General features: G+C 35.1%; 1 protein-coding gene across 1 annotated transcript in view; it reads right to left on the bottom strand.

Annotated features, from left to right (window-relative positions):
• LRP1B (LDL receptor related protein 1B) overlaps positions 1-16,077 on the bottom strand; it is a 1,885,740-nt gene that overhangs the window by 788,252 nt on the left and 1,081,411 nt on the right. Inside the window, exons 13-14 of the mRNA XM_082465229.1 lie at positions 7,350-7,530; positions 799-1,018 (exon numbers count right to left, since the gene is read on the bottom strand). Of these exons, the coding sequence (XP_082321355.1) occupies positions 799-1,018; positions 7,350-7,530 (401 nt within the window). The remainder of the gene's footprint in view (positions 1-798; positions 1,019-7,349; positions 7,531-16,077) is intronic.

The following is a 16,077-nucleotide window of genomic DNA, read 5'->3' on the forward strand; positions in this document are numbered from 1 at the left end:
TAAAGCACTCACTGCTAGAGTTAACCAACAACTGAAATGGTCTTAACTGATTAGTACATTATATTTCTCAAAGAGAATACTTAATAAATGGGCTTGGCCTATTGTGCAATCTTCCTTTCCAAAAAAGAAGAAAGTGTATTGTCAAAGGAAGCGTTTTGGTAATTTCTCATATTCCATTTTTCTAAATAGTCGAAGCCAGTTCATAATGTTATATGTGCTTAGGTGATTATAAGACAGAATACAGAGGTGATATTTTGCCAACACAGTCAACTTCATTCTCAATCTCACTGAAGAAATGCAAAATCATTTTGCGACGATTCTACCAAAAGAGGCAAGAAGATGTTAATATTTATTCACCCCCATAAGCTTGAAGTTCAGTCCACTCTTGTGTTTTAGTTCCAATGTCATGAAGTTCTTTATTTGAATAAATGGATTCTAATTACTTTGTCATAATACATAGGTTACATTTCAGGTGCAAATATTGAAGATATTTGAACCGAGTTGGGGTGCTTGGTCCTAGCAAACATCAGTAATGTAGAAAAACTGCATTTTCAAACAGCTCTGATATGCTGAGAGCTTCTCTGAAAAATCCCACAAACCCTGGCATGCCACAGTGAGCTGGGCCTGGTCTCCCGGAGGCAAGTGCCAGCTGCACTACTTAATGCTCAGCCTCCTTCAGCCACCCCACAGAGACTACTGGCAGAGGGGTAAAAATAAACTTGAAAGTATTTTTAACACAACACAACAAGGCTCTGTGACAGAAGCCTGTGGGTTAAAACAGCAGCATTTGTCTTTTACCTTCCTGTGAGTTCCATTCAAAAACACTTTTTCAATATGATCATAATAGGCATCACACCAGTATAATGTGTGGGTGTGAAAGTCCAGAGTTAAGCCGTTTGGCCACAGCATCTTTGAAGTCACAAAAATCTGCCGATTGAAGCCATCCATCCAGGCCTTCTCAATCCTTCCCACGCTGTCATCTATTTCATCTTCCTCCCAGTCTGTCCAATACATCCAACTAAGACATTAAAAACAAGAGCACACGCGTGTCATTTCAACCAGCCACCATATAGACAGACACTTCCTGAGATTTGGCGCCTCCATAAAATGTAGTTACATTCTGATTTGTTCTCCTACCTAAATGCTGACCTGCCCAGAGGAGGCAGCTGCGAAGCACTCAGGGAAGGTAAGATTTGTTCAGGGGAGCCAATTAGACACATTTCAGAAAACCCACGACCACCACTACGGCACTTACTGGCCTCTTATATTAATTAACATAACAGCAAGTGCCAAATACTGATTCTCTTTGGTGTTGGTACCAAAAGTTTGGGAAATGATTCTTGAGGCATTACTAACAATTTTTAAATGTCCATTTGATAAAACATATAATCAATTATGTGTTTAAAAAGCAGATTAACTGGCATGAGAATGAGAGCACAGTTAATGATCTACTCCAGACTTTATTTAATCTTATATAAATTATTTATTTTTTTTTAAGGCAGGCAGTTGGATTGTCTCTGTTCTAAAGGGCACAGTCATACTGGGTTTGTTTGGCCAGGTCTAATTTGTCTTCCTGATGCAAATTATCTATGCTTTATTGCTGCTTATTATTACCCTAAAACCCACAGAAGATGATTGAGCTGCACGTAAGTTTAATAACAGTAGGCTGACTGACCTTGAGATTTTGAGCTTTAATTTCCGTCTCAAACAAAAGCATCTGCCTTTAAAAACAAATCTTTTGTGTAAGCTATAACAGTGGAAGAAGGGGCCTTGAGCTAATGTTCCAACTGCCTCATGAATAAGGTTAAAACCCTCCACATGTGTTGTCTTAGGGTCATGTGAAAGTTCCTGAGTTACTAATTAAAGTGTAGGCTTTAATTCAGTCACCTCATATATGACTTTACAAAGCTTCAAAGTTTTCTAAGCTGCTAACCCTGGAAGTACCCTTATTAGATCCTCTGCCTCCCATCTGTTATGAACCCTAAAGAATTTCTGAGGTAATTTGGGACAAATCTGTATCCATGACTAAAAATCCTACTGTGATCTAAACAGGCAGATTTGGGACAGCTGAGGAGGTGACACACCAGCCATTCTTTTATGCCAATTAAGCTCTTTTTAAATTCTCTGAACAGTTACAATTATGTTGATATGCCTTTTTAGACTTGAGGAAGTATATTTAGATTGGTGAATTTTAATAAGTCCAAATACATTCTAATCCTAGAAATAAACATGGTACTATGCTTATCTTATATCATGCCTGTTCTTCAAGTGGGTTTATTACTGGGACAAATTAAGAATAAACAGAAGATTCATTCCATTTGCTCTAATCCTGTGCCAGTTAGGCAAAACTACTTCAACTATATAGATCAGCTATGTAAAAGAGAAATAACAACTTTTTCATCTCTCTTGATACCATTTCTGGAATCTTAAACACAGTTAATCAATGCAGTTGTATTGTTGTTGCTAATTTGTAACTTGTTAAATTGCAATTATCTTTCCCTCTAGCTTTTCCTCTTGATAATAGCAACACTTTTTTTCTGTGACTCTCTAACCCGAATCACACATATATGTCCATGTAAACACACACACACAGGAGATAATTCTGGATATTCTAAACATATTTTATATTGTGTTGTTATTTGAAGACAGAATTGTTTGTGATCCAATCCACTACCTGAGACTATTTTTAGTCAAACAAAATATAAGAAAAACAAATTTTAAATAAGTGATGCTAATCTGATGGAGACCAGATATGTGATCATCTACTCAGCTGATTAAAAGTTATTGATATATTGTGAAAGCCTTATAATTATTATCAAATATGATGATTCATAAACATACAAAATAGGAAACGCAACCTATAAAATAAGCAGGAGAAAACATAAATATTTTTGTAGGTGGGACTTGGGGTATTCACCAAATAAAAATTAGGTTAAGCTGGTCTTCTACTATGACAAGAAAAATTGTACCTCTATTTTTCAAGCCCTGTTCAAACACAATTTCTCAATGAAGTCTGCCCCTAGCTTTTCTGTCAAAATTAGCTCATTCTTTTGTTTCCTAGTGATAGTTGTTAGTTATTTTATAGAATTTATTGCATTTATGCCATGTATTGAATTTGATGGCGTTGCATGTCTGATAATTCCAATTAAAAATTCAAGTAATTAAGGGCAGGGAATATTTATCGTTCATGTTTGTACTCTGTAGCACTAAGCTTGGCTTTGTTGATATTAATCATGCCCCCAATTTAAATTGTATTATCTGGTGGGTCAATCCCAGAAATTTTTAAATCCTTAAGATTTTCTGCCATGGAAGTGAAATAACTTTTAAAAAACTTGATTGAGTCGATGACATAATATCTAGCTGTTAACTAGAAGATGTGGTACTGTTAATTGAGAGAGGGATATAGAAAATCCTGTTTGGAGGGAAATATGCACTTAGCTTGGGACTCATCTTTTCTCGGAGATAATGTTTTGAGAAATCAGAACTGGAGCTGTAGCTTTCTAAGTTATTGATGTAAATTATGAGATTTGAAATGATTGCAAAGGAGGGAGTTCGTCTGTAGCTATCACCTTGAGGAACAGTCCACCATAATTGATTCCTCCTCCAGGTTTATCCCCATTTCAACAATTTTTGAGGCCTGCCAATCCTATTTTTTCCTGTCTGTTTTCTCAGGTCCCACTTTTCTGTTGCTATTACAAATGCTACAGTCTGTCTTTCATCACTTTTCAAAGGGAACTCCCAATGGATTGTCTTTTATAGAGCTATCATATGGCTTTCACTTGTCTTCCTAAATCATGAATTTAAAAATGTGATTTTTATCCTCAAAACCTTCCAATTACTCTGATGTCAGCAAAATAAGTCAAAACTTTTATTTACAGCATTGAAGATTTCTGCATATTTCTAGTCTCACCTCCTGCTATGTTCCTTCGAATGTCCCCTGCTCTAGCCTTAATGAACTCATCCCACCTCAAAACTGCCATTAGCTTCCTCGCCTCTAACAATTATTCATACTGTCCCTTCAGAGTACATTGACTAACCTTATGACTGCACACCCCAAGTCCCTGGGACCCTATTCATTTGGAAATTCTATCCATCCTCTAAAGTTCAATTCTGAATTAAAAACCTCAGTGAATTCCCAAAGAGCATGTATTTCATTCTATTTTATTTTATAGGTAAAGTGTGTGGGGTGTGTGTGTGTGTGTGTGTGTGTGTGTGTGTACACCAAGCACAGCAGATTATAAACTCCTTGAAGACAATCACTGTCTTACTGATTTCTATTGATCTATATGGTAGTCACTCAATAATATATTTTAATAAATAAATAAATGAAAAATTATCCCTTTACTGATTTCTATAATTGGTTATGACGCTTTTGATAAAACCATAGCTCTGAAGAGTACTTTTTGTTAATAGGCTATTATGGCAGAGAAAATCTGTGATGCTTTCCTGTGTACAGCTGCAAAAAGGTATTATGGTAGAAAAATGTCAATGAACCAGGTTTTTACAAAAAAATGTTTTGATTAAAGTTATATTATGCTATTTTAAATGGAGTTTTCCAAACTAAACTTTCTTCTTCACTTTTAAAAAACTTATATTAGGGTCAAATGATTATTTGGACAATTAAATTCACATGGTTCCATTTCTACTTCTACTGTCTTCCAATCCATTCTCCACAGAATAGTAAGATTAGTTGTTGTTTTTTTTAAATATAAATCTGACTATATCAATTCTCTATTTTACATTTACACTGAAGACAAAGTACAAATCTCTGATGGTAGTGGGCGAGGCCCTGCTTTCCTTTCCAATTGCATCCTCAGTCACTTTCCCATTTGCCATCTATAATCCAGCCTGTCTTCATTTCAGTTCCTCTGACAGTAAAGCTTTTGCCCAACTTAAGATTTCAGTTGTTCCATTTTCTTTATCTGAACTCTTTTCCTCACTCTCCATGGCTGGTTCCTTCTTTACAATTAAGTCTCAGCTTAAATGATGCCTCCTTAAAGAGGCCTTTCAGCAAACCTATTTAAACAGGTTTCTGTCAGTCACCTTCACATCAAACTGTTTGTTTGACTCTATCACTTTGGTCTCTAGAAATTACATTCGTTGTTCATCTGGTACTTATTTATTGATGCATCTGCCCATTCCCTACTTTTCAGATGACACAAGATGCTTCATGAGGGTAAAGGCTATGCCTGCTTTGTTAACCACTGTATACGTAATCAGAGCTCTGGACATTGTGTATTGTTAGGGGAAAATATGTGCATATATACACATGTGTATATACGTATACCTACACACACATATCCACATATATATGTACACACATGCGTTTTTTTTTTCAGGTTGGTGCATAATAGCAGTATTCTATAATATTTAAAAATCTGATGGAAGAAGTAGAAGAGTCATTCTTTGCAACATCAGAGGCAAATATAGGATTAGTTGGGAGATAAGTACTATAGGGATGCCTTAATGAAAAGAAAAAATGTCATATCAATCAGATTTGTCCCCAGATACTTTGAACTATGTAGATGCTGTGGGTTTCAAATCTAAATTGGATGCCTGCCTCTTAGGGAAGTGTTGAAGTGGATTCCTGAATTTGAAGAGAGAGATGGGTCTAGTGGCCCCTAAATTTTCTTCCAAATCATCTAATTCTATGACCTGCACATTTATGTCATCTCCCCAAGCACCTCAAAGACCCTTTGACTCTATCGGAAAATATTTTCCTCTAACGGAATACTGAGAAGTAAGATGTTGTTTTAAGATATATTTGAAACATCTTGCTTCACGGAGATTTAGACAGCGTGGAATAAATATTTTCTCTAAAAATTAAGATTGCCTCGGTTTAAAGGTCAAATAGATGACTTGGTTTAAAAGTCCAGGAATAAAATAGAAATTTAAAGAATCCACACATAAAATCACAAAAATTACTTTATAATTATGCCTTACAAAAAACATGCAATGAGTTCATCCACTGATTAGGTCAGCCTGGAAAGAAGCACCCTGATTGTATTTGGAGCTATTCTCAATACAAACAATTTTAGGAACTGCAATCTGGTGATCTCAGTTTATAAGGGAGTCATGTGCTTCTTATTCAATTAAGTATTTTTTTTCTATGCAATAGTAAGGTATAAAAATATTAATTTTGTGGTGCCATTTCGAAACAGTGAAATATAAGCCCCGGAGGGGATAAAAACCACATACAACAACTATACATGTAGAATATGCAATCCACTCATTTAATTCTGAGATTCTATTAGGAATTTTCACATTTCTTTAATATTTCTATATGCACATTATTGCTTGTGTTCAGGTAATAGCTATGAATAACAATCAAAGGAAAACATATTCTCAAAAATTGCACAAAATAATCCATCCTGAAACAAGTAGCACATACTATAAAATGATGTCACTATATGGAAACTATGGTTATGTCCAAAAATACAGTTACCAACCTAGACTAGTAAAAAGTAGTGGAGAGTGGCATGGACATATATACACTACTGAACATAAAATAGATAGCTAGTGGGAAGCAGCCGCGTAGCACAGGGAGATCAGCTCGGTGCTTTGTGACCACCTAGAGGGATGAGATAGGGAGGGTGGGAGGGAGGGAGATGCAAGAGGGAAGAGATATGGGGACATATGTATATGTATAACTGATTCACTTTGTTATAAAGCAGAAACTAACACACCCACTGTAAAGCAATTATACTCCAAGAAGATGTTAAAAAAAAAAAAAAAAGTAGTGGAGTATAGTGGCTCTGAGTAAAGTCTTGGAGACAGGTTGCTTGGATTTAAATATCTATCCAGGTTCTTAATAATCAAATGGTCTTTTGCAGGTCCATTACAAATTTCTTCTTTGTAAAACAAGAATGAGAACAGCAACTAATTCAAAGTATTATTGTGCAGAATCACAACATAGGTCATGGTAATCTATTTAACAAAATGCCTGGCCCACAGTAAATGTACAAAAAGAGGAAACTTGCTATGTTTTGAATACTTTAAACTTCAATAGTCTTTAATTTAAAAAATTAAATTGATTGATTTGCTGGTTGAATTGATTATTTATCTTGGTGTCAGGCTGTCTAAAATGGAGAATTATGGCGCTTGTCTGAATAAACCAAGTAAATATATTCTCTATACAAATAATCTGTTTATTTCAGTTCAATGTATCTTGACATGTTTATTTAGCACATTCTCTAGGAGAATCATTAAATGAATAACTTTTCCCAGTGAGGCCATTCATGTGTGAATGCACATGTGGATTTAAATAAAACTTACTAATACTAAATATGTAAAAACCAAATTTATCTAATATAATTTTCCTTATATAAAGCTGATCAAATATTGCATACCCATTAACAGGATCCACCACAATCCCTCTGGGATGGGACATTTCTCCCTCTAGGAGAGTCTTCCGACTCTGAGAAGCCTTTTCCAGCCTAGCCACGTTAATGGTCTTCCTATGGCCATCATTTGTCCAGTAAAGGTTATTTCCAATCCAGTCCACAGCAATGCCCTCCACATTATCCAGATCTGCAAAAACCAAAAACAAGAAAGAAAGAAATTTTACATTAGTGTCCACTACTTACCTTCTACTTAATAAAAAGTATAATTTTAAAAGGAATACATTCTGATCTATAAATCCTTTATAGTGTGATTTTTGCAAATATCATCCCATAGAATATTTTTCAATTTTGTTTTGAATGCCAGGCCCTCTCTTGAGATATTTTATTTGAAACAGTGATCTGCAGAAAAACAGGAAAATATAAGTGATGAGAAAAAGAAATGGTGAAAGATAAATTCTCAGAGTAAAAATACAGTTTCATAGACTGTTCAGAAGAAAAATCAAGTAACATGATCTAGTAATACGTTCTAAAAGTAAGCATGTTCAAACATGTAATATGTAATCTGAATAACCAAAATAATATGAAGGCCCTTTTGCCAAGAGCTGAACAGGTCCAGCAGAAGCACACCTTTGAAAGCCCAGACTAGGCTTTTATCATGGAACTGCATGAACAGTGAATCTCAAAGAAACACTAAAATATTTCTGTATATTCTAGACTTACTTTAAAAAGGACGCTATTACAGGCTCCTCTAAGATACAGGCAGTTATAATTCAAAGGAATACTGTAAATATATAATCATATGCGCTCCCCTAATTCAAATCTTTACAGAAGGGGAAACTCTAACACTTAAGAATGAAGGCTTGTAGTTTATTACCACATAAGCAGTGGTAGAATAGGGATAAAATCCAAGTCAGAGGATCCCCAACGTAGAGATTTTTATAACTGCACTGTTCCTATGGTGAGTCTTTTCCTCACTTTTTGCCATCTTGTAAACCATCCTCCAAACTGTACACAACATCCTAAGTATAATTCTATCCCTCTATTGCACGAGAAATTACTGTGAACTTCTTTCAAAACCAGGAAAGCCTCTGTCTCTTTTCCTCCTGGGTGTGAGGTAGAGAACTGGCACTTACTAGACACAACAACAGGTAGTAGTACATCAGACACAGAGATGAACATTCACATGCTACTGGGAAATCTACATGACATTTTCCCTCATACGCAGATGTCATAAACATTGACTATTATCATATTCTTTAACCATGGCCCTCTGGCCTTGGAAAAAATAAAATTTTCTTTTGTCACCCTTTCTGCTAATCAGCATGTGCCCTAACTCAGGATGACTAATACAGTGTGTGATTTGATCTAACTGAAAATCTGATTATAGTGAATCAGATATGTTCTCAATTTCACTAAGCTATCTGCTTCATTACCAACCAATATGAGTAATTTTCACAGGTTAATTGTGCCTATGCTTAGAAAAAAGTTTCATTTTTGTCTTTACTTTATTGACACTTAATTTTACTGAGCACTTTCCTGCTCTGGCATAATGGAAAGAGAGTAGCTATTTACTCTTTTCTATTTATCATAGTCTGTGGCTGGTTTTTGTCTTGTTGTGGGTTTTCAAAAGTTATATTACACCTGAAATCTAACCCAGCATGGAAACTTTCTTCCTCAATAACCTTCTCATTTCTAAAACATTCCCTTTTGACATTTGACTTAATAGTTTTTTCTTTTTCATATGAAGCAGCTGTAGTATTATTTGATTGAAATTTTGTTTCTGACACTTGGGTAAGTAACTCAGTCACTCTGATCCTTAATTTCTCCATTTAAAAAGTGATGATAATAATAGCAGCTACTCTGTAGGATGATCAAACAAGAGGTAAATTAGCTACTGCATGTAAAATACTTAGCATACTGCCTGTAATATTGTAAATTCTCAACATGTTAATTTTTATAAATTCATCAGGATTAAAAATAATATACATACATACATACATACATACATATATATATAAATCCTGGCTCTTTTGATAGGAATAGACCTTACATTTTTATCTTTTAAAGTAATTTTTCAGTAATATTTCCTTACATTTTAACTGGTGGCCAAATTTAATTAGAAATAGGATATGCAGAGTCAGTTGTGAATAAATAGAGTGGGATGGAATGGAATTCTAAAAAGCAGAACTTGGGAGGATCCTGTCTCTAATTGGTTCATTTGTTTTGTCTTTGAAAAATGAAATGTTTGAATAGCATGAAGTAGTGATTAGGATCACAAGTTCTAGAACCACACTTCCTAGGCTCTGTAACTCTGAGCGAGTTACACCTGATCTTTAAGATTGGTGTAATGATACTGTTTAACTCATAGGATTGTTTTGAGGATTAAATGAATATATAAAACTCTTAAAAATAATGTTTGGCACATAATAAATACTACATAAATGTTGCTATGAATATTATTACTAATAGTATCATTATTATTATAATCTTCTCTTTAGCTACCTATCTATTGAGACAGCAATGAATCAATTAGCCTAGAATGTTTTTTAATATTATTTGTGTGTGTGTGGGGGGTGTGTGTGTGTGCTTTGTTTTGTTTTTCTGTTCTGGAAAGGATGTGGATGAATGAAAATTTTTTAAAAAACAGAAACAAAAACTCAAAAATGAGTCTTATGTGCAACTTGGGAATTTTTTTAGGCTATCTTTAACCAGACATGGAGAAACTTCCTCTCTTATACTTGTAGGACAAAGCCTGAAGAATCAATGAATCCCTTTCTCAACAAATATACATTGGTAAGGAAAATACTCTGGCTCTATATCATTTGACATCTTCCTTTAACTTATGACTTAGATGAAACACTAAGACATATAGAGCATTGGTTTTATGTACACTTAATTTTTCACTCAACAGGGTTTGGATGGGGCCTCCCTGAGATTGACTCTCAGGATCTCTATGACCAAAATCCTTCAACTAGGTGATCAATAACATATGAAGGTTTATGGCACTGAACTTCCAAACAAACATAGCTAACTGCAGAGACAGTAATCACGAGCTCAAGGAAACACATGACTGATCAAATGCAAGAAAGTTGTTTGTTAAAGAGAAACTTGCTAGAGTAGATTGCTTTGATACCTTTGGGTAGAGTTGAATTATTCTACATTCTAAAATCAATATTCATTACATCATCATCATTATTATTTTTACATAATGAAAGCAAACAAAGAGTATGACTTTTTTTAAAAATCTGGTCAAAATCTCCCTTACGTTTCACTAGATACCCATTTTCATTAATTGAGAGGCAAGAACTCAACGTGCTTGTACTTTTTCAAAAAAAAAGAGAAAAATTCCAGTAAATAATGGTTTCCTGTAATCTTTTTAGATTAAGATTATGTCTATATGTTCCTTTTTAAGTGAAGAAATGAGACATTTATCCATATAATTCAGATTAAAAACAGACTTTTTCATTTATTCTGTGAATACTTAAGGTTAACATATTATTTTGACTCAAATAATTAAAATTTCCATTACTTTTTCTTTGTGAACATTGTTCTAGTACATCAAGAATAACTTTTATAAATGGACAGAATATATAAATAGTGCTCTAGAAAAACATCTCATCAAAGCTAGATATTTTTCACTGAAGTGAAAAATTCTTGATGGTAGCATTGTTATTTCCTACAGTTGATACCTACCATTAATGAAATGTGGATGAATAAGAGATAATAAAATTTATATAAATTAAAAAGAATAATTATGTGGATTTAAAATAAATAAAACAGAAAGCTATTTATAGTAATTTAATATCTAGGATTAGATAAAACAAGCATTTGAAACAGAGGTTGGAAAACATATTTCTAAAATGAAAACATCATTCCAGATCTGATTTTTAGATGCTATACATTTATGAAACAGAAGAAGATTAAAGTTTTTATATTTAAAATAAGATCTTCAACTTTTAAAAATGGGTCCAAGATTAAAAAAAAAAATTAAATGGCCAAGGATGTGAGCAGTGGCCTTAGTTTCCTTAAGGTGCATAAACCAGATCTCCAGATTAATGCATGTCTTGATGCTTTGCAACAGAATTTGATTAACATCATAAGGAATTAACTGGAAATTACACCCCATAATTGCCATTATAAAAACACAGTGCCTCTATTTTTCCAATGTATCCAAGTTCTTCTATCCTTAGTACGAACATTATTTTTCTGCGTCGGAATGAAGTATTCCAAAAGTGTTTGCATGAGTTCAGAGTATGACCACATGCCTTAAATAACTGGAAGTGCCCTATGCATGTAGATACGTCCAGGGCCAGGGATACCTTACCTTGCCCCAGAGTCAGTGTTTGGACAACTCTCCTGCCTCATATTCCTACAGTTCAATTAATTCAAATTCTCTTTGTGCATCTCAATAAGGCCTGAGGCAATGTATCTGACATGTGTGAATGAAGTTCATTTAATTAATAGTGTGGCAGTAAAGTTGCCTGCTGAATTTTCTACCTCATAAGGTTACAGGAGTACTTGGCCAGACTAAAGTTTTCTACATCATCTGTCTCCAGTGGCTAGCTGAGGCTGATGGTCTCATCCTCATTTTCATTCCAAGTCCTTCCTCAGTTCATTTATTAGGTCGGGGAGGGTGAATACACAAGTTACTCTCAATGAGAACAAAATACTTTGCTGTTTTCGTCAAAGAGATATGTAAAGTGCATATAAGGGTCTTGTTTTTCAGATGAACAGAATATATTAAAACATAGTGGTTTCCTTCTATTATCAAAAATGTGTTTTCAGTTTCAGTTTGGGGAGAGGGTGATACTGGTGGTCTCTCTAGGACATTCGGATATGTCATCTTTGATGCTGTGATGAACATATGTAAGAAAAAAGAGAGTGCCACAGTATGCATCATAGTTACCAATACAGTAATCTAAAGTGATGAGTAAAATGAAACATTTCAAGAACTGTTAAGAGCTGAGATTTTACCCTACTTTCAAGCTAACAAGTTAGCCTGGCACTGTTTCATGGATAATGGTGGATGACACAAAACTTGTAGGACAGATAGAGAAGTCTTTATTACTTATGGCACAGCAAGCAGCATGGCCATCAGCAGACTGGTGTCCCTTTAGTCCAAAGTCCCCTGGGGACAGCTAGGATGGGCCCATATGGATGCCTTCACACACAGTTGATTGCGTTGCAGGAGAAGAATTCCAAATTTAGAAAACCCAAACATTTTCTAACAGGCAATAAGCAGGCCGGCTTATCTGCATCTGATGGATACTCTACCTCTTCTTCCAAGTATCTCTTCTATGCAAACACCCTTGTTAGGATACCTCAGAACAAAAGGCAAATAGTGCCTCACTCTAAGACATGCAGAAATGTGAGGGATCCATGGAGAAGTGTCTCCCAAGAAAAAAGTTCCTAAAAAGTCATAATTTATGTCTTTAATAATGCAGATACAGTAAGAAGTATATGAATATGACCATAAATAAAAATCATTTCTGGGTCCCAGGCTATTGCCCTTATGGGCATTCTCTGTTTACACTATCACACCTTAAAGCATATTGTTCAGCTAGCCATGTGTGATGAACTAATTTTATGAGTCAATTTGGCTAGGCTGTGGTACACAGATATTCAGTTAAACAGCAGTCCAGATATTGCTGTGAAGGTATTAGTAGATGATATTAACATTTAAATCAGTACAATTGGAGTAGAGTAGATTACTCTCCATAATGTGGGTTGATCTCATCCAATGAGTTGAAAGCTTTAAGAGAAAGTAGACTGAGATCCCCTAAGGAAGAGGGAATTTGGCTTCTACACTGTCTTTGGATTCGAGCTGCAATATCGTCAACTTTTCCCTGGGTCAACAGCCTGTCAGTCTACCCCATAGAGTTTGGACTTGCTATTCTCCACAATCATGTGAGGTAATTATTTAAATATATAGCTCTGTTTCTCTTTCTTTATGTACACATCCTATTGGTTCTGTTTCTCCAGAGAACCCTGACTAAAACACCACTGCCATGCCTGCAATCCAGAAATGATTCTGCTGAATGTTCTGGGCAGAAGGGCACTCTTCACATTCATTGTTTCCAGATGAAATATTGCAACCTATATATCATGCAAGCCAGAGTAGCTTCCAATTTAAGAAAGTCCCCACAGTTATGGAATGAATATATAGCTCATTTTACAATATTCCACAACAAATTTCTAGATAATATCCCAGTTGTATTGTAAATATTTTTAATGTTTTTATTTTCTGCATATTATGATGTTTTGACATCTTTAAAAAACCTTTCTAGCTGGGGGGAGACTACCTCTCCTGGAGATAGCCAATTACTAAAGATAGCAAAGGGCACAGCCAAGAACTTGCCTTTGATGTGCAACCTAACCACTCCAGAGCCATACCTCCTCTACCTGGTCTCTACAGGAGGCAATATTCCTCTGCCTAATCATCCCAAGGCCAGGCACCATGCCAATAGCGACCAGACTTATCGTTTAAAGCCCAATGGAATTATTCAAACTAGACAATCCTAAACTGTTTATCTTTCCCTGCCCTGCCTTTCCCACAGAAACTCCAGTAAAGCCTGTGGCCTACTGGTTTCCCTTCATTTCTGTCTTTTGCCCTGTGACCACTCGGTGACCACCCTGGTGTGTCTCCTATGTGGTCCTCTGTGGTGTGGTGTGCCTTCTGTTTCTGGGACCTGTAATTATAACAAACTTTGTTTTTCTGAACCCTCTCCACTGTCTCATGTTGTGGCCATACCTGACTAACCATCTCATAAAGAATGCAAAATATGAGTCTTCATTGTGAATGGAGAGAGAGAAAGGAATTTCCATTCATGCCCTTTTACTACCCAATTTGGCCTACTTAACGAGAGAACTGAGCAAAAATCACTTCAACTTCTGAACACAAAGTATCACAGATATTCTTGAATATTCCTTTCAGTCCTATGAAGTAGGTTATAATTTATAAAGATAAAATACTTTGAAAGTGGACTTCCCTGTTGGTACAGTGGTTAAGAATCCACTTGCCAATGCAGGGGAAATAGGTTCAAGCCCTGGCCCAGGAAGATCCCACATACCGTGGAGCAACTAAGCCCGTGCGCCACAACTACTGAGGCTGCGCTCTAGAGCCCATGAGCCACAACTACTGAAGCCCACATGCCTAGAGCCCGTGCTCCGCAACAAGAGAAGCCACCACAATGAGAAGCCCATGCACCGCAACGAAGAGTAGCCCCTGCTCGCTGCAACTAGAGAAAGCCTGCACACAGCAACAAAGACCCAATGCAGCCAAAAATAAATAAATTTATAACAAAAAAAGAATACTTTGAAACTTATTGCACTAATACTAAATTACTAATTTACTAAATTACTAATTACTAAATTCCATCTCTTTCACATTAGATGAAAAGGCAACTCTATTAGAAGACACTTGAGCAATTTAATTTCATAAAAATGACTTTTTTAAGCTATATTTTCTAATATGTTTCATATTTTTGCACTTATTTAAACATTCAAATAGGTGTATCACTTCAATTGATAATTTTTACTGAACTTTGAAAAGAAAACAAGGTAGCACACGCTTTGCTTAGGCATCATGTTTAGTGATAATTAAATTTCAAGTTGAGTTTAAAAGTCAGAGGCTATACATCTTCATTACATTTATAATTACCATGACAAAGAACAAATGTGTCAACTCATCTGACCATCCTCCTGGAGCTTAGCTTAACATACTAAATTATCAAAAGTATACTTGTTTCAGACCCTCATTAGTACCCAGAGGGAAAATGATAGGCAAAATTCATGTGTGGATAACATGTAAATGTGATAAAGGAAGTCAAGTCCTTAATAGTAATTTATCTCACAAAAACTTTATATAAGTATCTAAGAAAATACGTACAGTCACACCCTTCTTTGATCCACAGGTAGTCTTACAAAACTGAAGCAGCGAATCAGGGGAAAAAGTAATAATAAAACTAGGCAGGGACCCAGTTCTAAGGTCAGTATTTTAGAGATAAAAGGAGGCTAAAGAATCATAAAGTCCAACGTCTAGATTCTACAAATCATGAAAAAAGCCCTGGAAAGTAAAGTGATTCACAAGGACCCATTTTTAGTTAGTAGTCAATACAATAGGTCTGGAAATATGACTCATGTTCCAATGTGCCTATCTACTTTAAAGTTGGATCTCTAGCATTGTACAAAGAAAAATTATAAACAGAAGCAAAAGTCAAAGAAAGTTAACATAAGCGATGATTTATTAGAAGGAAAAAGTAGGATGTAAAAGAGGGGGAGTGGAGATGAGCAAGATTACTGAAGTGAAGGATTCTTTAACAACCTTACAATCAAAATTATTATTCTCAATAAACTGTAGCTTTAATTTCTTACCAAAATAGATTAGATGGCTGACAATGTAGAGATTCAACAAATGTGTATATGAGGGAAGTCAAATATTAAAATAAAATATAAGGAAAAACTGAGATGCTGTTACAGAATACATGAGACTGAGAAAATATAACTACTAAATTCATAATGGAAAAACTGGTGAAATTTGATTAAGTTCTTTAGTGGTAACTGTATCAACATTAATTTTCTGGTTTTGATAATTGTGGTATTGTTCTGTAAGATGTTACTATTAGGAAAAACTGTGTGAGGGATAGCAAAACCTCTCTGTACTGTTTTGCAATTTTTCCACCAAACTAAATAAAAGTAGTTCAAAATTAAATTTTATAAATGTAATCAAATAAAT

This window comes from Balaenoptera physalus, assembly GCF_965194825.1.
Source record: "Balaenoptera physalus genome assembly, chromosome: 6".
NCBI lineage: Eukaryota > Metazoa > Chordata > Mammalia > Artiodactyla > Balaenopteridae > Balaenoptera > Balaenoptera physalus.